Here is a 25,702-nt window from a genome sequence, read left to right as displayed (position 1 = left end):
GGAATGACAATCCTAAAAGGCACCATTAAATCTGCTTAAATCTGTTCGTAAACAGGTTCCCGCAAGGGACATAAATGCAATATGAGATGAAAAAAATACAATGAAAGCCCGCAGGCTGGAGAAAGGCGCTGTATCTAAAGGGGGCGCCTGGGGGGCTCAGTCGGTTAAGCTTCCAACTTCGGCTCAGGTCACGATCTCGCGGTTGGTGGGTTCGAGCCCCACGTCGGGGTCTGTGCTGACCGCTCGGAGCCTGGAGCCTGCTTCCGATTCTGTGTCTTCCTCTCTCTCTCTGCCCCCTCCCTTGCTCATGCTCTGTCTCTCTTTCTCAAAAATAAACATTAAAAGATAGTAAATAAATAAATAAAAGTGAAACACAGAAGCACCAACTTGGGGCGCACCTAATCAGTCACTGATTGTAGGGATCCCCGTAGTTTGTGGGGACATTAGTGGTACGAGGAGGGCAGTGGTCTCAAACTTCAGTGTGTCCCGGGATTACCCGGAGGGCCTGCTCAATAGACCACTGCCTGCCTCCCCTCCCCTCCCAGCCGGGGCCGATGCAGCAGGTCTGGGGTGGGACCTGAGAATTTGCATTTCTAACAAGAAATCAGGTGCTCAGGCTACCTAGTAATCAGGGCACACACTTTGAGACCCACAGGACCCAGGATCTTCCAAAACATCAGCAAAGGAGGGGGGACACAGTGTAGTTTAATTAAATAGCAATGGCAATTATAAATAACAAAAAATAAAAATATAGATATTAAGCACCCATTAGATATGAGACGTGTTTTGATCACTGTCTCTAATCCATCATTTCTTTTTTTTTTTTTTTGAGAGAGAGAGAGAGAGAGAGAGGGTGTCCTGGACAGAGAGAGAGAGACAGACAGGGTTCCCCTGATGCGGGACTCCCAACTCACGGACCTGAGCCAAAGTCAGATGCTTTTAACGACTGAGCCACCCAGACGCCCGTTATTTATCTTATTTTACAGACAAGGAAAATTCTCCTTGGATAAGTTCATGAACTTAAGCATGGTGGCTAAGAATGCAGGTTCTGGGGGCGCCTGGGTGGCTCAGTCGGCTGGGCATCTGACTTCGGCTCAGGTCACGATCTCGCAGTCCGTGAATTCGAGCCCCGTGTCAGGCTCTGTGCTGACCGCTCGGAGCCTGGAGCCTGTTTCAGATTCTGTGTCTCCTTCTCTCTCTGACCCTCCCCCGTTCATGCTCTGTCTCCCTCTGTCTCAAAAATAAATAAACGTTAAAAAAAAAAATTTAAAGAATGCAGGCTCTGCACTGAGAGCCCGCATCTACCCTTTATGACCGTGGACACGTTACTTCCCGGTTCCGTGCCTCGGTTTCCCCCTTGGTAAAATGAAAACAATCGCCCCTCATAGGGTTGTTGCGAGGGGTGCAGCACTAACTAGAAAGCACTCAGCAAGTTCCTGGAAGGGTAAGCGTTCAGTAAATGTTGGTTGTCTCTATGTGGCTGCTAAGGGGCAGGGACAATCTCACTCGGGTCGGCGTGAACCTGAAGAGTGTGGCCTTTTGCGTCCTCCTGCTACCCCATTGTAGCACAACGTATTGGCTAGATTTGCATGCAGGAGGCTTGGGTTTGAGCCAGCTTGCTGTGGGACCCTGGGCAAGTTACTTCACCTCTCTGGGTCTCATTTCCTCCTCTGGGTAATGAGGAAGGGTGGGTTGGACACAGTGGAGTCTCACGTCCGGTCTACCTCCAACACTTTTCTCTCCCCCCACCTCTTCCCTGTTCCTACACCACCAAGTGCCTTAGCTGTGGGGTGTGGATAACCTAAGCTCCACCTCCCTAGCCCTCCCCCATACCCCCCCCTTGGAGGGGGGTGGGGAGCCAGAGGGGCAGGGAATTCTAGACACTCAGTGTGACTGGAAGAGAAGGGGAAGGTGGGCATGTCCTGTGACCCTACAGACATCCCACGAGGAGGCCCAGCCGGAGGCCTGGTCTCTAAAGCAGGGCGCCGAGGACAGGGTCCTTCTTACCTAGGTCTAAGGGCTACACTGCAGCTACCACTCCCCTCCTCCAAGGTGCCCACCCTCTTTGCAGGTGATCACAGGAAAGCCTCAGGGGCAGGAGAGGAAAAGAATGAGTAGAAAAGAATTGAGCCCCGGAGGTCCCAAAATCAAGTTCAAAGGGCTCTGAAAAGAGACCACTAGAGACAACCGTGTCCCCTCTAAATTCATATGTTGAAGCCAGGACCTCAGAATGTGACTATATTTAGAGGCAGGGCCTTTAGGGAGAGGTGGTTAAATGAAAACGGAGCCATCACACTATCTCATCCAACCGGTGTCCTTAAATGAAAGGGAGTTTGGACACCCGTAGGTGAGCTCACAGTGAGCGAGAAGGTGGCCGTCTGCAAGCCCAGGAAAGAGCCCTCAGAAGAAACCGGCCCTCCTGACGCCTTGATCCTGGACTTCCAGTCTCCAGAACCATGAGAAAGAAATCTCGTTGTTAAGCCCCGGAGTCTGTGGTATTTGAAAAGGCGGCCCCAGCCAGCTCTCACAGAGACTCGCCAGATCGCTGCCCTGGATGAGATAGCACTCGGTGGGCGGACCAGGCCAAGACTCTCGAATGGGGGGCTGCCTGCGGACAGTTGGGTTTCCTGGGCTCGTCCTCCCTCACCAAGTGACCGGAGTCAATGTCCTCGGTCCTAGCAGCACTGAGGAGAATCCCCACTCCCCGTGCTAAATCCTGCCAGTTGATTACACCAATCGGCAGCCTGTGCAGAAGGGTCTACACCGTGCCAGATTCTAGGCCTCTAGAGGGGAATAGGGAACCTTTGTTTGATCTGTTTCCCACCAATGTCTCGCCACATACCATCAGCACCCCCTTCACTGACACAGGCAGCTCAAGCCCACGCTACAAAGGTCCCCTTTCACCCTATCCCAGGTGGCTCTTTCCCCCTCAACCCTGCGGGCCCCCCCCCCCCAAAGTTCCTCTGCACGGCTACCTGTCCCTAGCAGTTGGCATGAGCTCCAGCGTGTATTTCCTGACAGGGGTTCACGTCGGGCACGCACACTCCCCTTACTAACTAAATTATGGGGTTCTCAAAATGAGAACTCCCAATTCTTTTGATTCTCCCCCCTCGGCACACGCACGCGATGGCACACAGAGGCCAGATGTAAGAGTCCTCAGGACATATTTTCTGCATTGAACCGAGAACACAAAATGGTATCCTGTGAAATGGTTTGGATTCCTTGTGATCCTCGGGACTGATCCTCAGTCCTTCCGAGGCGCTTCTGTGGGTAGTTCAGGGAGTTATTCATTAAAATAGCTCCATTTGCTCAATCAGGGCTCCGGGACTTCCCGTGAGATCGTGGGGGAAGGGGGAAGAAGTCACTCCTTGAAGTGCCAGGCCCCTGGTTCCGTGGAGGCCTCATAATCCTAATTGTAATAGGCAAGGGGAGATGAAATTAGCCTAACAGAGCATAAGAAAGAGGACGAATATAAGGGATAGTTCCACATTGACTGTGAACAGCCCAGTTCTCGCTGCTTTTGGCCACTGCCAGGAGAGACGCTGTGGCCACCATACGATGTCACGAAATTTCCATAAGGACAGGAGGCAGGCTGAGAGTGAGTTCCTAAGAATGGAAATTCTCCATGGGGCGCCTGGGTGGCTCAGTCAGTTGGGCGTCCGACTTCAGCTCAGATCATGATCTCACGGTCGGTTAAGTTCGAGCCCCGCGTTGGGCTCTGTGCTGATGGCTCAGAGCCTGAAGCCTGCTTCGAATTCTCTGTCTCCCTCTCTCTCTCTGCCCCTCCGCTGCTCACGCTCTCTCTCAAGAATAAATAAATGTTAAAAAAAAAAAAAAAAAGAAGGGAAATTCTTCATAGTTGAATCCGGGTAAAATTGGCTACCTCAGCAGTAACAGACCCTTAACCCAAGCCCCTTCTTTCTCAGCTCCGTGCTGTCCCTGTGACCAGGTAATTATTTGCCTCTCCATTAAACTCCAGTCAGATTTGCCTGACGTTTACTGTTGCATTGTGGGTGGGAAGGCAAGCTGGTGCAGCCACTCTGGAAAAGGTTCCTCCAAAAATTGAAAATAGAGAACTACCCAGCAATTGCACACTAGGCATTGATCCACAGGATACAGGTGTGCTGTTTCGAAGGGGCACGTGCACCCCATGTTTATAGCAGCACTATTGACAATAGCCAAATTCTGGAAAGAGCCCAAATGTCCATCGATGGATAAATGGATAAAGAAGATGTGGTATATATATATACAGGGGAGTATTACTCGGTAACACACCCTGACCTGCCCAGAATCTTTTCCCCTCTGTCTGCAATCTTGTGCTCTTTTCTTCCTGGCTTGTCTGCTACGGTCGCCACGTGTTAAGTCCTTGCACAAACAGCTTCCGCCCGCTATTGCTGAGCTGTCTGCCCCCACATCTGTAGAGGAAATACTGGCAACTCCATCAAAAATCTTTGGGGAACAGCCGGGGCACCTGGGTGGCTCAGCCGGTTGAGCTCCCGACTTCGGCTCAAGTCTTGATCTCTCGATTCGTGCGTTCGAGCCCCACCTCGGGCTTTGCGGGAAGCCTGCTCCCAGGATTCTGGCTCCCTCTGTCTCTGCCCCTCCCCTGCTCAGGCTCTCTCTCAAAAAATAAATATAAACATTTTTTTTCAAAAGGGTTAAAAAAAAAAAGCTTTGGGGAATAGCTGACAAATCCTTTCCGGATGGAGACCTTTTCTCCTAGGCAAAGAAGCTCCCACTTCTCCGTGCAGAAGCTGGAGAACGAAGCTTCTCTGATATACCCACCCTATCAGTCAGCCCTACCCTCCCTAAGCAGGACCCTTCCTTTTTCCGGTTCCTCAATGACACTCATCAGAATATCTTTGTATCCACAATAGCATGGAACCTTCCACTTTATTCTAATGTCCACTCTGGCTAACGAGCTTAGCATTGGCCAGAAAAACCAGGCTAGCTGATAAATCTCTTAAATAATAATGAACGTTAACTCAGACTTAGGGAGCCATTTATTCACTCGAACTGCTAACTTAATAACGACTCCACGCATTTATCTTTGTTGCTAGGCTATTTATGGCCTATCCAGCAAGAACTGAAATTGAAATTTAATTTATAACAATTGGCTTTCTTTTCAACAGCACATAAAATATTTGGCTGGGTAGACAGACCCCGTATCTGAAGCTATAGGGGGGATCATAAAGTCAGAGGACAATTTAAGCTTATTGAAAACTAACTGCAACATCGACACTTGAAAGATTTTAAATATGTGTGTGAGGTTGTGATATAATAAGAAATCTAAAGTTGGTCTTCGTCCCGGGTTCCTGGCACAGAGCTCATAAAGCCCTTGGAATTTCCTGAGTGACACGGGTAGGAGGAGTGTTTGTTCTCATTCATAATAAGCCCCTTTCAAGCAGACTTGAGTTGATGCCTAATAAAATGACTCTGGGGGGCACCAGTCGGGACTAGAAGATTGGAGCCTTCAGCCCATCCCCCACCTCTGGAGGGAGAGAGGGACCGGATTGAGTCAATCACCAATGGTCTGTGATTTCATCAATTGTGCCTACCTGTCGGGGCGCCTGGGTGGCTCAGTCGGTTGAGCGTCCGACTGTGGCTTGGGTCATGATCTCACAGTTCGTGAGTTTGAGCCCCACATGGGGTTCTCTGCTGTCAGCGCGGAGCCCGCTTTGGATCCTCTGTCCCCCTCTCTCTCCGCCCCTCCCCCACTTGTGCGCGCGCGCTCTCTCTCTCTCCCTCTCTCAAAAATAAATATTAAAAAAAAAAATTGTGCCTACGTAATGGAACCTCCATAAAAGTCCTAAACAAAGCGGTTCAGAGAGCTTCTGGGCTGAGGAATACGAGGTGCCGGGATGGGGGTGCACCCTGAGAGGGCAGGGAAGCTCGACGCCCCTTCCCACATTCCGTGCCCTGCGCCACTCTTCCATTTGACTGTTCCCGAGTTTTGTCCTTTATAACAAGCCAGTCATAACAGTAAAGTGTTTCTCCGTGTTCTGTGAGCCAGGATAGCAAATGCGCAAACCTGAGGAGGGCACGGTGGGGACCCCTGACTGGCCGCTCCATCAGACCGAAGTGTGGGCAACCTCGGGACCCACTACTTGGGACTGGTGTCTGAAGTGGGGGACGGTCTTGTGGGCATGAGCCTTTGACCTGTGGGGTCAGCACGGCCTCCAGGTAGTTCGTGTCAGAACTGTACAACGTGAGGGGGGCACCCACGCACGTGGTGTCCGAAGGGTCCCGCGGGTAGAGAAATAGTGTCTTCCTTTTAACGTGCCGTGTTAGTTCTTATTTGGACAACCAGAATAAATACAAGAGATGCTAGTGGTTAAACTTCGGGGCTTTAAAACTCTTCCTTTGAAAATTCGGAAAGAGAGGAAATCAACCCAGCGTCCATGAGGTCTCAAATGTATTCACTCTGCGAGGCGAAGGTCAGAAGCGACCGCAAGGCCGCGGGGAGCTGGAGTCACGCGGAACTTCGTTGTCCACCCCTCTCCCTGCAGAGGAAGGGATTGAGGCACGGGGAGTTGGAGCGATTTGCCCAGGATCGCACAGCTGGGAGGTGACGACTCGGAAAAAACGCGGGGGCCCCAGCCCTGAACCCTCGTAACCCATCGGCGTCACGCGATCCCAGTTCAGAATGGCCTTCTGGATTTGGCAGCTGCCAGACTTCCACACGTGGGCCACAGCAGAGAACACTCACAATATGGAACCGGATACCGCCCCCCTCCTTTCTTCAGGCCGAACCAGGCCACTGTGGGTGAGGGAAGATTGTTGAAATTTAAAATTTTATTGTGCAGGGGGCGCCTGGGTGGCTCCGTCGGTGGAGCGTCCGACTTCGGCTCAGGTCATGATCTCGCGGTCTGTGAGTTCGAGCCCCGCATCGGGCTCCGTGCTGATGGCTCGGAGCCTGGAGCCTGCTTCGGATTCTGTGTCTCCCCCTCTCTCTGTGCCCCTCCCCCACTCACATTCTGTCTCTCTCTCTCTTTCTCTCTCTCTCTCAATCCTACCTCCATCCTCCATCCTACCTACTCCTTGCCTATTCCGACACCTCCGTTGCCAAATCCCCAAAACCCCATTATTCTCACTCAGTTTGTTGGCCTTAATCAGGGTGAAAGGTTAGTTCGTTCCTGAAAGAATGGCCTTTCTCGGCTCCAAGGAGTTCGGGGTCTTCAAACGTTACGCGGAGACAACAGTCTCACTAGGACCTACCCAACTGAGACATCACGGTCACGTCCTCTTCGGTGCAAGAATCAGGGACACACATTCCCACGCTGTATGCAGCTCCATCCTGAAAAACACAAAGTCACGACGTTCTTTCATGTTGGTGCTCATGACACATGCACACGATCATTTCTAAGGCTGCTGTTGTGCTGCCCAAGAATTAAGATTAGGACGAGGGGGGCGGGGAGAGACAGGTATCGAAAGACGTGTGCTGACATCTTTGGAGATGGCTTCCCCATTACAGGGTGGTTCGAGTAAACCTACAGAAGGTCAGATGCACTTGTATTTACATCAAAGTACGCAGCTGATTAGTTTAAAAGCCGCCACCCGTGCGGGGTAATCCGCCCCCCGTTCACCTCTCTCCCACAGGGCAAACTGTCCTAGGGGTCAATGGTCCTTAGGATTTTCAACAGAATTGCCACGTTGCCATCTTTTTGTAACAGAACACAGCATATCACATAAAGATTTTATTCATAAATCAAGCCCATGATGAGAATGCCTGTCCCAATGAAGGAAAGATCAAATTATAAATAAAAATTTCCGGCATGCTGCTTCTAAACATGCAATTTACATGATTGCATGGGCCTGGCCTTTGGCTCTGATATCAAAACCATTAATCTGCTTCGAAAATAGGACGTGACATTTATACACACTGATTAAACCCTCAAGCAATCATTGTCACAGCCCTCCGGGGGACAAGTGGGTGAGAATCTCTCGATGGCCAGTGGTCAACCATCGCAAGACCGTTTTATAGCATTAATATCAGAAAGCGTGGATTTCTTACTGCTATTTTATATGACTGTTTTTAGCCAACGTGTAATGTATTTTCTTCTAGTGTCGTACAACATCATCAAGCCTATTTTTGTATCGAATAAGAGGCTGTGCTGTCCCTGGTTTTATTTTCCAGCAGCAGAAGAATTAACATGCCTTGCAGGGAGTGAGCCCTGTGACCTCAGTCAACTGATGTAGTGATGTGTTCGCAGAAGTCCGGGCCCGTCTCAAACACATGTCTCAGAGCTCTGTTTCTGGGACAGGATTATGGGTAATGGGAAGTCTCCCCTCCCTTTGGTATTCTCCAAACAGATGGTGAGTCAGGAGTTGATGCCCAGAAACATCGGCTGGGGCTTGACCCTGGATTCCTCATGAAGGTCGTCCAGAAGTCTTGCCCCCGTACAATATGGCGGGAGGAACATCTGAAGGTCTGTGTGGAATGAGGACAACTGCCCTCCTATAGTGTCGCACACTCAGAACATGCAAGTGCGATTTAGGTGTAACTTTTTGCGAAACATCGTAATAGATTTGGGGGGTGTTTTGTTAAGAAAAGCAATCGACGGAGCTGTCTGGGGTTCCCGGTCACGAAGTTCAGTTGTCCTTGGAGAGCACGAGGGCAGATCCCGCACTCACCTGCAGGATCTGAAACTTGCAGTACTGTCCTTGGAAGCGCCCCGAGGGAGCCCGGGCGGAGAGGCACTCGCTGTACGATCCCAGCCTGTCCACGTTTCCGTTAAGAATATTGCTCCCAAGCTTCCCGACCGAGTCATACACTGAATTTCAGAGCAAAAGAAGTAGGCAAGGTTAGCTTCTTCGTGTCACTTTCAAATGAATTTACAGGCACTCAGCTCCACCTTCCGGAACCATCAATCTGAGATGACAGGGGGTGGGGAGGGGAGTGGGGGGGGTGGGGAGGGAGTGGGGGGGGGCGTGGGGGGTGGCAAAAGAGAAGATGAATTCAGAGGCCACTCTTTGAGCCTGCGTTTTGTGCCCACAGCCCCGTCTTCACCGAGGGAGAAGAATGATACAGGTTCTCATGTGGGTCGCCTGGTCTGCTGCTGAAAAAAAATTAAGAATTTGAATTCTTTTAAATAATAGATGCTTTGGGGCGCCCGGGTGGCCCAGTGGGTTGGGCATCCGACTTCAGCTCAGGTCGCGATCTCATGGTTTGTGCGGACAGCTCGGAGCCTGGAGCCTGCTTCGGATTCCGTGTCTCCCTCTCTCTCTCTGCCCCCTCCCCGGCTCGTGCTCTCTCTCTCTCTCTCTCTCTCTCAAAAATAAACATTAAAAATTAAAAAATAAAAATAAATAAATAAATAAATAAATAAATAAATAAATAAATAATACATGCTTTGAGGGAGTAAAAAGACATGGCTAAAAATCAGTAGCTTTTCTTTCTCCCTCCCCCACCCCCATACAGCCAAGAGACAATATTCAGTCTTTAAAATTTTTTATCCAGTTTTGTGGGACCTTAGACAGTTCATTTTGTTGGTTTGTTTGTTTTTACCCTCAAGAGCAGAACGGTGCAGTCATCAGCCGCACAGTTAATGATACTCTTCACCCTGGTCCTGCAAAGCACTTCTTTCATTTAAATTGTTTATGTTCATGTACGTCCTTGTAGGTCCTCGTGTCCTTCATTTTAAATAATCCACTTCCTTTCATTTTTTCCCTCTCTCCCTTCCCTGTTACCCCTACCCCCGTACGCTTGATGTCTGTGCTTTTATTCGTAGGTGTCCTCATTTTGTGCAAATGTATTTGTAATTTATATACGTGACTTTGTGCTTCAGATCTGTTTCTACACGGGTCGTGCTGTGCTACGTTTGAGGTGTTTCTTGTTCTCCTTACGGCGTTACTGCGCTCACCTAGTCCAGACCTCCTCACCACCCGTAATAATTCATCAACATCTCACACTTAGCTGTTCCCTGGGTGATGGACACAGACGGCCTCCGACCCACAGAAGCACCCAGAGCGTCCCCATACCGACCTACGTGAGGCTTTAGCTCACATACACGCACCTGTGAGTGGGGTTGCCGGGTCACAAGGTAAACCCATACTGGTAATTCCCACCAGCCTGTGCTCCAGAGTGGCTGCCCCAGGACACCCTCCGGGTGGATGCTGATTCCTGCTTCGTTGCCTGCTCCAGCTTTCTCATTTTTGGCAATTAATGGATGTAAAATGCCATCCGATTGTTGCACCTTTCATTTCTCTGATTGCAAATCAGTTGGGATGTTTTTGTTGGTCAGCCGGCCATTTAAGTGTTCTCTTCTGTTTTCCGCTTGCAACCCTTTGCCCGTTTTTAACGGATTCGCTCTTTGCTTTGCAAGAGTTCCTGGTTATTCTCTATATCGGTCCTCGTCTACCTGAGTCATTGAAGGCATTTAGTTTCAGTTATCTGTCAGTTCCTTATCCCTGGTGTCGTTTGCCGGACAGAAATCCATTCTTTGGAGCCCGTACTTACTGTCCTGGTCTTTGAACCATCTTTGTTCCCGAGATGGGCCACATGGTTGGCAAAGCTAATGCAAAACGAAGTGCAGGGTTCTTGTTTAAAAATTATTAAGAATTTCGAGGGGCGCCTGGGTGGCTCAGTCAGTTAAGCGGTCGACTTCGGCTCAGGTCATGATCTCGCGGTCCATGAGTTCGAGTCCCGCATCGGGCTCTGTGCTGACAGCTCAGAGCCTGGAGCCTGCTTCGGATTCTGTGTCCCCCTTTCTCTGACCCTCCCCCGTTCATGCTCTGTCTCTCTCTGTCTCAAAAATAAATAAACGTTAAAAAAATTAAAAAAAAAATTATTAAGAATTTCGAGACAGTGACAGAAAATCGCACTGAAAGCAAGCATGGGGCCCACTTAAGTGGGGGTCCTATGTGACTGCAGAGGTCACAAGCCTATGCAGCCAATAATAAATAAATAAATAATAACCATGTGGTTTTTATTATTATGGATTTGTAGTATTTTGAGTATTCCGCCTTTGGTTTTCTTTTCAAAGTTGAACTAGTTAATTTGCACACCGTTAAGCACTCATACAAATTTCAGAAAGTTTGTATTCAGAAAAAATTCAGGAAACGTTTATTGAGCCCCTCGAAACATCCAACTAGAATAGTGACTGAAATTGCTTCAAATTCATTGACATATGGGGGAAGTTAACATCATTTTTTTTCTTTTAAATGTTTATTTTTGAGAGAGAGAATGAGTGGGGGAGGGGCAAAGAGAAAGGGGGACAGAGGATCTGAAGCGGGCTCTGCGCTGACAGCAGAGAGCCTGATGTGGGGCTCGAACCCATGAACCGTGACATCAAGACCTGAGCCGAAATCGGACGCTTAACTGACTGAGCCACCCAGGCGCCCCGACATCATTTTTGTGTTAAGCCATCATTGGATGTCAGACAATTTACCCCAGCTCTTTTGCATCCTTACTTAAAATTTTACATTTTTTCCTTGGTCATCTGAAAACAGATTATATAAACAATTCCCAGATAGTGTAGAGTTGGCTATTTTTCTTGGTGTTTTATTTTCAAATATATTTTCCAATTGATTGTTGCAGGTGTGGAAAAATGCTACAGATTTTTATAACTGCTTCTGGTCTCTGGCCCATATGCTGAGCGTTCTGATTAGTTTCTCAGTCGTATTTCTTCCTCATCAATTCTTAGGCCACATTTTTTTTTTTTTTGGTCCTTTTCTCGTTTTGGAATCAAAGCTATGATCGAATTTATAAAGCGTGGTACACAACTTTCGCCCTTTTTATTTTCTGGAACAACCATAATTAATACTGGTTGCCAGGGGTCGGTGACAGCGGAGGGAGGGGTTGTGCACACCCGTAAGGTGGCAACACAAAGCAGATCTTGGTGGTGATGGAAAGTTCTGGGTCTTGACCGTGATGTGGGCTACGAAATCTACACATCGCTAAAATGGCATAGAGCTATACACACGCATTGTACCAATGGTGATTTTTTTTTTATAGTGTACTAGGATTATGTTCGATGCAACCATCTGGGAGAAGTGAATGGAAGATAGGGGACCCCTCTTATTCTGTGTTCGTAGATTCTGGGTTTTTTCATTTGGCATCCCTTCATCATGGGGCCAATATCTGTATTAACTATATTTTCCTTTCTTCTATATTTGTGATGCTCTGACATTTATGGCCTCCCTGGCCATTTCTAGGGCTAGCCTATTCTCAGAGACAGCAAATGCTTCCCCACGTGGCCCCCGCAGCGTGGCAGGCCCCCATCGTGGGAAACATAATACAAATCTTTCAAGGGCATTGACCTCTCGATGTTGGCACTCAGTCACCTCCGTAAATTAAAACCTGCAGGTACAATTGATACACTTTGTGCCATCTGAGCAACTTTCTGTAAATCCATCATTATTTTTTTTTTTAAAAAAAGGTGTTTTAAAAAGTAAGTGTTGGGCAGCTTTTACATCTTTTGAATTTTTGATTCTGACAGCTGGTGCTCTCATTGTCATCCAGAGTTTTAAGTGCTTTGTGAGTGTTTGCTGTTAACCTTCCATTATTGTGTCTTTTTGTCACTAAGGATTCTCCAGTAAATGTTACTGGGTTTCCATTCACGTAGGATTTCTCTGTTAGTTCTGCTTTTGTCCGGTGTCTGACTATCTTTCTTTCTGGAAATGTTTCCAGTTTCCTCGTTGTTGTTCATGTTCTTAGTTTTGGGTCTGTCCTGACCTGTATTGTAGTCCGATGTGAATTTTCTTCATCAGTCTGGTTTGGTGTTCTATAAACCACGCCAATCTGACCTCTTCTCTTTTCTTCATTCTGGAGAAAATACCACTACCATTTGCTCGATATCCCCTTCCTTCTGCTTGTTTTGTTGTATTTCTCCTTCTGACGGCACTTCTGGCCGCAAAATCTCTTACCGTTTTCTTTCCCAGCTCTTTATCCTTTCCGGCTACGCTTGGAGAGAGAGTTCTCTTAAATGGATCTATCCAGCCCCTCGTGTTCCTCGGCCCCCACCTACCTTACTATTTACCCCATCCACTGTGCTGTTCATCCAGTTCAACTCTTTTTCCTCCACCAATCTCTCTTGACTGTACGATTTCTTATTCATACTTGGTATTACCAGTATTTTCCGCTAGCTCTCAGACTGTATTCATTGTGTTTAGTTTCAACCTTTGATGACCCAGCCATTCCAATAATTCAGCTTCACGTAGTACACAAATTTGTTCAATTCGCTGTCAGTAGCTTCAAGAATATAGTAAACAGGATACAGCTGGGTTTTCTTTTCAGTGTGATTAATACGGTCCGGTTGATCCCGTTCCCTTAAAACCTCCTGGCATGACCTACGCGGCCAAAACCACGCAGTGTGCTGACAAGACCAACAGGGGGAGTCTATTACGTGCCAGGCGCTGTTGTGAGTGCTTTCTGTCCACTGTCTCACATACCCCTCGCACAATCCTACGGGATTACGAATAACTGTTTTAATCTCCATTTTACAGATTGGACACCTGAGGCACAGACGTGGTAAATAACGGAAACAGCAACATACATCTACCCCTTTTGAATCGCTCACGAGAAGCAGAGCCGGGCGCTTCAACCGGCTAGTAAGGAGCAGGGCTACGTATTCAAATCCATCCTGATCGGAACCCATCGCACGCAGAAATACCCTGGGTTTTTTGGTCAGTTTGGTCTATACGTTCTCATATACAACTGAAGGCAGCGACATTCTTTGGAACGAGCAGGGAGAAAAGTCCACAAACGGGTTGGCAAATGACTCATCTCTTCTGGCATTTTGGTCTTTGTCTTCACTCATAATGGGATTCCTGCGAGTTAACCTAAAAATCGGGGGGAAGAAACTGCATTGTGCTTACATGTATGCTTTTTTTTTTTTTTTTTTAATGATATGTCATTTTGAAAACCTCCTGGCCATAACTGGGCAAACAGTCCTTGATGAGCAATCCGGGGGAACCTGACTTCCGCCGCAAACTCCTGACTCTTCTGGGCAGGTCTGTCGTTCAGGCCACTTGGGCTCAGCCGGCAGGTGTCTGTTTCACTGGCCTCTTTTATTCTTTTTTAATCTTTTTTTTTAATGTTTATTTATTTTTGAGAGAGAGACAGAGTGCAAGTGGGGGAGGGGCAGAGAGAGAGGGAGACACAGAATCCGAAGCAGGCTCCAGGCTCCGGGCTCTCAGCACAGAGCCTGACGTGGGGCTCGAACCCATGAACCGTAAAATCATGACCCGAGCTGAAATCGGACACTTAACCGACTGAGCCACCCAGGCGCCCCTTACTGGCCTCTTTTAAATGGTGCTAAGGATTCCAGGCTGTTGCCTCTTCTGGGGGCGACTCTATCTCTGACCACACTCAGAACCTTACAGATGGCGATCCACTCGGCCATTTGTAGCCAGTAACCATCTTTTAAGCTAAACTGCCTGAATGACAAGACTGACCATGTCCCTCCCCTCCCTGTAATTGTTCCCAGGCACTACAGGGGCACCTGGGTAGCTAGGTCGGTTAGGTGGCCGACTTCGGCTCAGATCATGACGTCACGGTTCATGAGTTCGAGCCCCACATCGGGTTCTGTGTGGACAGCTCAGAGCCTGGAGCCTGCTTCGGATTCTGTGTCTCCCTCTCTCTCTGCCCCTTCCCTGCTTGCTCTCTGTCTCTGTCTCTCTCTCTCTCTCTCTCAAATAATAAACACTAAAAAGAAAATTGTTCCCAGGCACTATGAACAAAGTTAAAAGGTAACTCTCAGAAAAGGACATATTTACTGGATCAATAACTTGGACAAAGGATGTTTTCAGATTATATAGAGAACCCTTATAAATCAGTAATTTTTTAAAAGTCAAAGAAACTAATTTATGATTTGCAAAGGCTATAAACAGGCAAGTCTTAGAGAAGGAAATCCAAGTAACCGATAAATATGCGAAAGTTGTTTGGTCTCACCAGTAAGCCACAATTAGACCTCATTCTTTTCTACCCATCGAATGGCTACAAAATGATGAGGTTGATATAATTACTGTTAGTGAGAATGTGAAGAAATAGGTCTCTCGATTTGGCCTCTTAAAAGCTATTCTCCCTCCTAACAGCACCTGGATGTGGGAGAATTACCACTCCCCAACCTAATGCAGTCCTGACAGAAAACCAAGGTGCTTTCTCCTGTCACTACAGAGGCTGACGGGGTCCTTGGAAGCTGCTATCACTCTGCCCTCCCACTCTCTGTGACAGGAGGTCAACCCTCTCCCAGGACTCGTGCAGAGTGAGTGAGTCAAGGCCCAGATCAAAGCTTGGGCCTCGTTCATCTACTGGTAGTGGGCTGGGGGGCTGAAGAATGGGCACCGACCGCCATGGAGACTGGACCTGACTGCTCTAGAGACCAGTTCTGGGCCCAGCAGATGGCTGGCCCCCTTCTCCACCCTGTGAGCTGCCCCGTAGTCGGCCAGTAAACTCCCCTCTCTGCGGAAGCTTGCCAGAGTTGGTGTTTGTGGTTTAACCAAAGACTCCTTCCTAACTGATCTCCCCAGGGACCCAGCAATTCAACGTCTCAGAATCTGCCCCCGGGGAAACATATGTGAACACGCGATTGCAAGATGGTTGTAGCAGTAAGGCCTCTCGGGGCAAAAAAGTAGACACAAACTATTAGGGGGAGCCACGTGAAAATGCCATCGCATGGGACAAAAAGAGTTTAATGTCAGCAATGCCAAGTAGTTCAACCTCTATCGGGAGAAGGTTGTATGAGCTATGGTACTTTCATATTCTATAATGCTCTGCGACGACTAAGATGAGGTAGATCTGTATTTGTTGCTATGGGAAACGCCCCAAGACATACTATTCCGTGGGGGGGGAAAGTTGAAGGTGGCTCAGTCGGTTTAGCGTCCGCCTCTTGATTTCAGCTCACGTCATGGTCTCGTGGTTCGTGAGTTCGAGCCCCAAGTCAGACTCTGTGCTGATAGTGCAGAGCCTGTTTGGGATTCTCTCTCTTCCTCTCTGTCTGCCCCGCCCCTGCGCAGGCTCTCTTTTCCTCTCAAAATAAATGAATAAACTCGATTTTAAAAAAAGTTTCAAAAAAGGTTCAAAATTTAAAAAAATAATAATAAAAAGTTCAAGAACAACAAATATATTTTTCAATTTTATAAAACAAAACAACATCTCTGCAGGCTTACATACACAAAACTGCAAGGAGAAAGTTCTGGAGAGTTCTAGAAGGATATACATTCATTGCTAAGAGCTATCATCCAGGAAGGGGACTAAGAATTAAAGGAGGGAACAAAAAATAATGAAGCTCCGTATTATTTCGATTCCTTTACAGGAAGAATAGATTCATATATTATTTAGGAAATACAGTATATGTAAACAAAGTTTTAAAATCAATATATTTGTTGAAAAAATTCTTCAGTGGTATTTATTTCATCGTCTGGAGTAGGAGTTGGCACTCTGTGGCCCTGTTTTTGTACGTAAAATTTTATAGGAATACAGCCACCTCATTCGCTTACGTGTTGTTAACGCTGCCTTCTAGATACAGAGTTCAGCAGTTGTGACAGAGGCTATGTGGCCCACAAACCTGAAATATTCGCCATCTGGTCCTTTAGAGGGAAAACGGCAGACCTCTTATCTACAGCTGTGATTCCCAACCCTGGGCCGACATGAGAATCCCCTGGGGCATCTTTAAAAAATAATAAGACCCAGGTTCTACCCTCGCAAAGAGTGGCTTAACAGGTCAGGGTGGATCTTGGGCATTGGTTGTTTTTAAAGCTTTCCCAGGTGATGCTCTGTGCAGGCAGGCTCCACTGCTCTGATCTTTAGGATTAATTCCCGACTCCTGAGGGTGGCTTAAAAGGCCCTTCGTGACCGGACCTGCCTCTCCGGGCTCACCCTCCCACGCCCACACCCATTTCCGCTGCTCCTTTATACAGAATGCACCAGGCCTGCACTTGTCTGTTTTTCTGCCTGGAATGTCCTTCCTTCCTGTCTGCCTGGCAAATGCTGAATCATCCCTTGCGTCTCAGAGGGAGGATGGTCTCCCCCCAGGAAGCAGTCCAGACTCCTGCTTAGTGTATCACACCAAAAGGCGTTTAATGGTTCACCTGTCTGTCCCCGCTGTGTGGGAGGGGTCATGTTGCCATTAATGGATATCTCAGAGGAGCAGTTCGATAAAACATTTGCTGGATTGAATTAAACGTTGAAAAAATTAAATTCGAATGCCCAAAATCCAGCTCCATGAATGAACGTATTTTGAAGTCCTCTGTGTGTCAAGAAAACCAACGACCATTTAAAAAACCAGATGTATTTATTATAGATAAGCTAGCTGATTCCCCAATCCCCTTCTCTATCACTGAGCATCCCAAATGCTGCGGCCTGAAGTTTAAGGATCTGGAACTAAAAGGGTCAGAGGAGATAAAAACAAGAGAGGTGTCGATACTGAGCCTGACTTTACCCAGATAAGACTCTAAAGGACAAATGTAGAGGTATACCCAATTAATCCGCTTGAGAAGATTAAATTCCACTTTCTTTTGTTTTTTTTTCCAGTTGGTGTTCTGCCTTGTAAACTGATTGGATTTATGGCGTTCCGGCCAAGGTTATTTTGTATGCTATGCAAAGTTTCAGTTGCATTTGCTTCCTTTCTGATTATGAACTCAAATGGACAATTTGCCCTCTAACTGCTTAATCGGTTTTTGTCAGGAACCAGAGACGCTGGGCCTTTGGTCCCATCCAAATAAAAATACATCGTGATTGTCTCGGGAGGGAGGGATAGAATAAACTAACGATTAATCCCACCTGCTACTTCAAATCGCACGGTAGCCGTGCCATGGTTTCATTTCCCAAAGATGAAAAACAACTCGTTTCAATTCTGCTGGACCAACCGGCAGACAAATTTGCCTTCTCACGTGGTGGTGATGCTATGTGGACGTCAAAATGCAGAGCTGATTCATTCTGGGTTTGAACAGAGGAAAGACAGACCCTGGTCAGTGGTCTTATATTTTAAAATATGGCTGCACTTATACCATGAAGCTGAAGGCGGCAGAAGATTCTAGAATGCTAAGCCACAAATAAACCTTGAAAGCAATCGTCATCTACCGCTTTAACAGCAAATATTTATGAAGCACCTACCAGATTGCTGCGTTACGTTGGAGAATTTTAAAAACCAGAATCGAATAGCCCTTGCACTGTGGCTAATGATACAGGGCATACACATAAAATGCTAGCTCTCTGTTGCCAGGATCTCCTTGTTAATGAGAAAGAGATCTGAACGTGCTACCGATCTGATATCCAAAGTTCCTAAAGCAGCTGTTTACAAACAGCTTCTGGAAGTCCCCCTTGCGTCTGGTCAGCTATTCATCTTGGAGAACAAGAATAGCAGGTGTATTAGCTTCCTGTGACTGCTATTACAAATGCCCACAAACTTGGTGGCTTAAAACCACAGATATTTGTTCTCTCACAGCTTGGGAGGCCAGAAGTCCAAAATCAGTATCCCTGGGCAGAATTCAAGATGTCAGCAGGGCCACACTCCTTCCGGAGGCTCCAGGAGAGAATCTCTTCTTTCCCCTTCCAGCTTCTAATGGCTGCTGGCAGCCCTTGGCTTATGGCCACATCACCCCGATGTCTGCCTCTATGGTCACATCACCTCCTCCTCTGCGCTCTGTCCCCCACTTCTAAGAGCACACGTGAGTGCATTTAGGGCCCATCTGGATAATCCAGGATAATCTCCCCATCTCAAGTGGGCAAGGACCAGTTTCTAACATTCACAGGTCCCAGGGACTAGAACGTCAATGTCCTTGGGGGGCCCGCGTTTCAGTCTGCCCCAGCATGGATGTGTCTGAAACCCAGCTACCCTAGAGATCTCAGTGAAACCCGCCGTGTCACCCTTTTTCTAAGACTTTCTTTGTTTCGGCATCTTTCCTGTCCCTGGCTCTAGCACCGGTGGAGGGGCTGACCGTGAGTAAAATGCCCTCCGCACCGACAGGCGGATGAGACGACAGGCCACGTCTGAGAACCCAAATCACGTGGACGGTCAGTCCCCCCATGATGACAAGAGAACAGAGGCTCAGCTCGAGCCAGTGACCGGCTAGCCCAGTGAGTGCCTCCCTACAGACTGCCTCCTGGAACTGGGTGTGAACCCCGAGCCTTGCCTTCCAGGAGAGAAGACGAGACACACGGAGGAGACGTGAAATAACCGCTCCAAGAGGAAAAAGATGAAGCCAAAGGGAGTCAGCGGTCAGGGGAAGAAGCCCAGGGACCCCGCCAGCAGGGTGGCCTGAGAAGCGTGACACAGGGACCAGGGAGAAGGGACTTGAAGGGTTAAACATGGCTAAAGCACAAGCAGCTGCTTGTGGACGATTTCAAGGATGTTATGAGATTAGAGAAAACAGGAAATGAAAAGCCCTGCAGACTGCTTGGGAGCCAGAGGCCCCCCCTCCCCGACTCTGTCCCTGAGGGATAAAGTGCAGGAACACGCAGACATCACGTGAACCCAGGAGGGTCTCCATATGCCGAGCACAGTTTGGATTCCGTAGAAATAGCCCCCCCCGAAGGGCCTCTGCCGCAGACGGTGTTACAAAGGGTCCGGGTGGATTGAATGAAACGGCCGTGGGTCGGCCCGGTACATGTCAAAGAAAATGAGTTCCAGGACCTACCTGAGACAGCTTGTTTTGTTTGTTTTGTTTTTCATCTCAGAAATAGATGCATGCTTTTTTTTTTTTTTTTATTCTGGAGGGTGTGTTTGGGGGCCCATCGCTTTCTGTGTTCGTATCCTGGTGCCGTCCTAATTTCCACCAACTGGGTGACTTATACCCAGAGAAATGTATTGTGCACCGTTCCGGAGACCAGAAGTCTGGAGTCAAGGGGTCAGCAGGGTTGGTTCCTTTTGGAGACTCTGAGGGAGAATCTGTTCCTGCCTCTCTCCCGACTTCTGGCGGTTGCTGGCAATCTTTAGTGTTCCTTGGTTTGTAGATGCGTCCATCACTCCGATCTCTGCCTCTGTCATTCGGCAATTGTCCCTGTGGCTCTCTGTGTGTGAATTTCCCTCTCACAAGGACACCGGCCGTTATCTTAGGGCGCTCCCTGACCCAGCATGATCTCGTTCTAAGTTGATCCCATCTACAAAGACCCTATTTCCAAATAGGATCACGTTCACAGGTACCAGGGGTGAGGATATCAACAGGTCTTCTTGGAGGACACAGCTCGACCCACAACACTCCCCAAATGGGTATTCTAATCCAAGCCAAAGATGCTTGTGTCACCTGGCAGGGGACGCCGTGGGCCTGGGGAGCAGCCGTGCGTTCGGGGAAGGTGTGAAAAGTTTACAAAGAGATGGGATCCCATCTCCTTATATGGAGAATCAGACAACCTGCTGGGCCATGGCAAAAGACCTGTGGAAATAGCCAACCAGGTGTCTACTAGGACCAAAGAACCAGAATATGACTTCAATATCTCCTTTTAATAGAGCTTCCATTATGTATTCTGGTCATCTTTTCATTAAATTATACACGTATATAACAAGCGCCTATATAAAAGGGCGTAAACCACAGGCCTTTGCTTCCAGGCGCCCTTCCTCCAGAGAAAAGACAGGACAGGACAAGATATTCAGACAAGAGACATGAAATCACTATTCTAGAACATATATAAAGCCAAAAGAAGTCCCCGAGTAGAACAACCCAAAGGGATATATGGATATGTAGATATAGCTCTAAATAAATTAATGCTAAATTAGTAGGGATCACATATTCACTAAATTCTATAAATGCACCATTCCATACTATGGTCCAATATTTAAAACACAGCAAGAAAAACAAGGAGGTATGGGGGGCATAGAACAGAAAGTGGTGACCGAGCTGTGTGGCCAAACCAGTGACAGTGAGCTTCCTGCACATTTGTATGAGTTTCCTACAGCCGCTGGAACACATTACCAGAACTTTGTGGCTTCAAACAACATAAGTGTATTATCCAACAGTTCTGGAGTTTGGAAGTCCAAAATGGGCTTTACGGAGCTTTATGGGTTGAACTGTGTTTCCCCCAGTATTCATTTGTTACTGCACTAAGCCTCAGTATCTCAGCCTGTGACTATCCTTGGAGATAGGGCCTTTTAAAAAGGTGATTAATGGGGCGCCTGGGTGGCTCGGTCGGTTAAGCGTCCGACTTCGGCTCAGGTCATGATCTCGTGGTCTGTGAGTTCTAGCCCCGCGTCGGGCTCTGTGCTGACCGCTCAGAGCCTGGAGCCTGTTTCGGATTCTGCGTCTCCCTCTCTCTCTGCCCCTCCCCTGCTCATGCTCTGTCTCTCTCTGTCTCAAAAATAAATAAATGTTAAAAAAAAAAAAAAAAGTGATTAAGGGCTGCCTGGGTGGCTCAGCTGGTTAAGCATCTGACTCTTGGTCCCAGCTCAAGTCACGAACTCCAGGTTCGTGAGTTCAAGCCCCACGTCAGGCTCTGCACAGTCGGTGTCCATATAAAAGGATATTTGGACCCACAGAGTGACACCAGAGAGAAGGTGTCATCAGCCATCTGCCAGGCAAGGACGGAAGTCTCCGAGGAAACCAACCCTACCGGTACCTTGATCCTGAACTTGCAGCCTCCAGAACTGTGAGAAAATTAATTTCTCTTGTCTAGGCCCCCCAGTTTGTGGTACTTCGTTACAGCGGCCCTCACAAACTAATCTGGGGGTGGGGGTGGGGGGTTGGTTTTGGTGTCTACTTTTGGGAACTTGTCTGACTTAAGTTTTTGCCAGTAATTACCGGTAAAATTGACATCCCGATTTTCAGCCAGTCATCACAATTATCAGAATCACACAAGAAGCTTCTTTGAAATTTAGATTCTTAGGTCCAGCTCCTAGAGGCTCAGCTAGCAGTGGGGTAGGGGCTCCAGCAGCGGTGGTAGATGTCTCATAAAGGGCTGTCTACCCCAAATGAGAATGTGTCCGTATATCATATAGAGAGATTATTATAAGTTATGCCGATACAAAAGATGTGTGGCGCACTGTATTAATTTGCTCTGGCTGCCATGACAAAGTCCTACAGGTGAGGCGGCTTAAACAATGGAAATGGATTTCCTCACAGTCCTGGAGTCAGAAGTTCAAGATCAAGGTCTCCACAGGGTTGGTTTCTTCTAAGGTCTCTCACCTTGACTTGTAGAGGGCTGTCTTCTCCCTAAAATCTTCACTTGGCCCTTCTGGGGGGGGGGGGTCTGTGTTTTCAGCTCCTCTTTACATAAGGGAAACAGTCAGATGGGATTAGAGCCCACTCTCATCACCTCATTTCACCTCATCTATGGCCTCCTTAAAGACCTACCTCCAAATAGAGTCACATTCTAAAGTTTAGTTACTTATTGAGAGGTGGGCAGAGAGGGGCAGACAGAGAGGGAGAGAGAGAATCCCAAGCAGGCTCCACGCTATCAGCACAGAGCCCCACGCAGGGCTTGATCCCCCGACCGTGAGATCATGACCTGAGCTGAAATCGAGAGGGGGATGCTTAACCGACTGAGCCACCCAGGTTCCCCTAGAGTCACATTTAAAAACAAAGTACTGGGGTTAGGACTTCACCACATGAATTTGGGGGGTTCAGCCCATAACACACCAAATAACTCCAAATTATTGGAATTCCAATAATTCCAAATAAAGTCCAAATAACAATGAAATCAACAATACGCCTTATTATTAATTCCACATACAGCCCATTGACTCTCACTGACGTTTGCCAAACTCTAGTACCTGTAGCCAACCTGTGGTTTCCGTTGACCAATGAGTATAGTCCGGACATGAATATTGGGTGATCTTTTTGTCCGCACGAATGAGTAATACGGATGTGAAACCAGAACGATGTATGTCAGAACTTCACTCCATTGTCAATGACGTGAGCAGTGTTTTTGCTGCATCGGGTGACAGTTTTCAAGTGCTATTTACAACGTGACGGCACAGACATGACACGTTTTTAAGTTGAACGTGCACTTGTGACCTTATCTCCACCAATTTCTTAAGCCCAGACGGTCAACAAAAACGCTAGAGCAAGCCCTGACTTGACTTCTGGACAAGTCTGCCAACTTCTGGAGTGAATATACTTCAGCCACAGTTGACTAGCCCCCAGCCTGAAGCTCCTGAACGTGAGTTTGGCAGACGATGGGCCTTAGCGTAGCAGCACGTTCCCGCCACACGAGCACAGCAGGTGCAAGCATCTTCAAGAGCGAGGATAATTGTGAAGTGTAGTAAGGCAATCAGGAAGCGGTGAACTTTGAGTACGCGTTACTTTTGTTCTTAACGTAATTCATTTACTTGGCACCTGAAGTGATTCAACCCTTACAAGTAACCGCGTCTGACAACCGGCTCGAAAATTTCACAAATGGCTCTTGGAAGCCAGTGCAGACTGGGGGTGGGAATCAAAACATTTTTAAAGCTGCTGCCGATTGCCAGAGTTTGGGACACACAGCCTCTCCATGTCACAGGTGAGGACAGTCTAGTCTGGCACAGGGGGGGGGCGCCTGGGTGGTTCAGTGGGTTGAGCGTCCGACTTCAACTCAGGTCGTGAGCGCTTGGTTCATGGGTCCCAGTCCGCATCAGGCTTTCTGCTGTCAGCGCAGAGCCTGCTTTAGATCCTCTGTCCCCCTCTCTCTCTGCCCCTCTCCCTCTCCCCCTTCCCCTCCTCTCTCTCAAAAATAAATAAACCGTGAAAAAAAATAGCAAAGTAACGTCGCTTGGGCGAGACTAAGCACACGGCTGGTTACTGGCCTCCACAGATGAGAGCTCAGATGTCAGGACCGCCAGCTTAGCACAATGTCTGTGGGCCAACGGCCTGTCTCTAAAATGTGCCTCATGTACCCCCAAAGTACGATGAGGGAAGGCACAAATGGAAAGATGCACGTGGTCAGGTAGAGAGAGAAAGGGGAAGAGAGAGGGGAGTGATCACCGTGGAGGTAGGGCATCCCAGACAGGGGACCGTCTCGGAATTAGAAACAGATGCATTTAAGGAGGAAGGCAGATAATGCCCTAGTGCTCGAGGAGAAAGACAACTGAGAGGAAAAAACCGATTAACCCGGAGGAGGAGGCCAGCAATCTCTTCGGGTGCGGTGTCTGTATGGGAATGAACGCAGGCAGTGGGTTACGGAGTTTAAAAACAAGACGAGGGCGGGGCCTGGGTGCTCCGTCGGTTAAGCACGCAACTCTTTTTTCTTTTTTAAGTTTATTTATTTATTTTGAGAGACACGGAGAGAGCGTGCGCGGGGGCGGGACAGAGAGAGAGGTGAGAGAGAATCCCAAGCAGGCTCCGTGCTGTCAGTGCAAGCCCGATGCGAAGCGCGACCCCACGAACCATGAGATCGTGACCTGAGCCGAAACCAAGGGTCTGTGAAGCATCCAACTCTTGATTTCGGCTCAGGTCATGACGTGACGGTGCATCCACACCCTTCAATGCATCCTTCCCTCTGCATCCGGCTCTAACGTCAGCCTCTCCCCTGCTCGGACCAGGAACGACTCCGGCTCCCCTCTGCAAGATCAACATCCCTGCCCGAGAGTTTCGTGAACCCTCTCTCCCCCACTTTACTCCTCAGACCCCCGCCCATTTTCCGAGATCCTGCCACTGTCATCTCCATGCTTTGGGTTGGGGAGGGGGACTTAAAACATTACTATGTGACATTTAATACGTTCAAAGGGCATAAAGAAAATAAAAAACACCAGTGTTCCCACTGCCCAGCTTGCAGAGTGAACCGTGACCCATTTGAAATCTGACGGGACCCCAGTCGCATCCCCGGCCTGACCGGCTCCCACTCCGAGGCAACGTCCAACTCAATTTGGAGATTATCGTTCTTCCCTATCCCTTTCCACCGCCCTACATACACCTGTCTCCCCGAGCAACACAGCACCTTAACCGGCATGTTCGACACCTTTTCATACCGCATACATTCTACAACTTTCATTCTTTTTCACTATTTTTTTTTTCTTGTCTCTCTCATTGCTTATCTTAGGCAGTGATTGAAAGCACAAGCTTGGGCATCGGATAACGCGGGCTCAAATTCTATCTCTACCACTCACTTTGGGCAAGATACGTTACGTCTCTGTGGCTCGGTTTTCTCATTTATGAGACAGAGGCAACGCCCTGCTCACGGCCGGGGCCGCCCAGACTCAGTAAGACATCCCTCGCCCAGGCTGGGAACCGTCCTCCATGGAAAAGTGCTCTCTAAGTATTGACTCATCATTTTTCCATCCACATGACTGTCAGGAAAACCATGCTGAGAAGGAAGGCCCGAACCACAACCGGTGCCCAGAACTGTCGGGCAAAAGGTCAAAGCCACGACATCCAGTGTTTTCTGTGTGCGTTACAACGAAAATCAGTTAAAACAACCGCAGGTAGCATCCGTCTATTAAATTAAGGCGTGGTTATCTATTATCTATCCCATTTATATAAATCATTTGATTCTTTCTTGGGCCATTCACCTTTGGGAGACTTTTTTTTTTTAAGTTTATTTATTTATTTATTTACTTATTTATTTATTTCTTAGTAATCTCTACACACAACTTGGGGCTCAAACTCACGACCCTGAGATCAAGAGTCTCATGCTCTTTTAACCGAGCCAGCGGGCATCCCTCAGGGAAACTTATTTTACCTAAAAAAAAAAAAAAAGATTTTCAATTTTCAGACCCCTACGGACAGAACATTGTTGGTACATGACCAGAGTGACTTCCAAGGCAAATAAAGGGTTAACGAGGCTGTGATTAATGATGACGCCACATGCCATCACCTCATCACCAGTAATCTCAGCCAGTCCCTGTCTGTGCCTTCT

General features: G+C 48.0%; 1 protein-coding gene across 1 annotated transcript in view; it reads right to left on the bottom strand.

The window, feature by feature from the left end:
- The window catches only part of LOC109275662 (O-acyltransferase like protein-like), a 66,044-nt gene that overhangs the window by 39,126 nt on the left and 1,216 nt on the right, over positions 1-25,702 (bottom strand). Inside the window, exons 2-3 of the mRNA XM_019463890.2 lie at positions 8,635-8,774; positions 7,219-7,297 (exon numbers count right to left, since the gene is read on the bottom strand). Of these exons, the coding sequence (XP_019319435.2) occupies positions 7,219-7,297; positions 8,635-8,774 (219 nt within the window). The remainder of the gene's footprint in view (positions 1-7,218; positions 7,298-8,634; positions 8,775-25,702) is intronic.

The sequence above is a fragment of the Panthera pardus genome, unplaced genomic scaffold (assembly GCF_024362965.1).
Source record: "Panthera pardus isolate Hobbes unplaced genomic scaffold, ASM2436296v1 HiC_scaffold_15, whole genome shotgun sequence".
NCBI lineage: Eukaryota > Metazoa > Chordata > Mammalia > Carnivora > Felidae > Panthera > Panthera pardus.
This window is presented reverse-complemented; position numbering and strand designations above follow the sequence as displayed.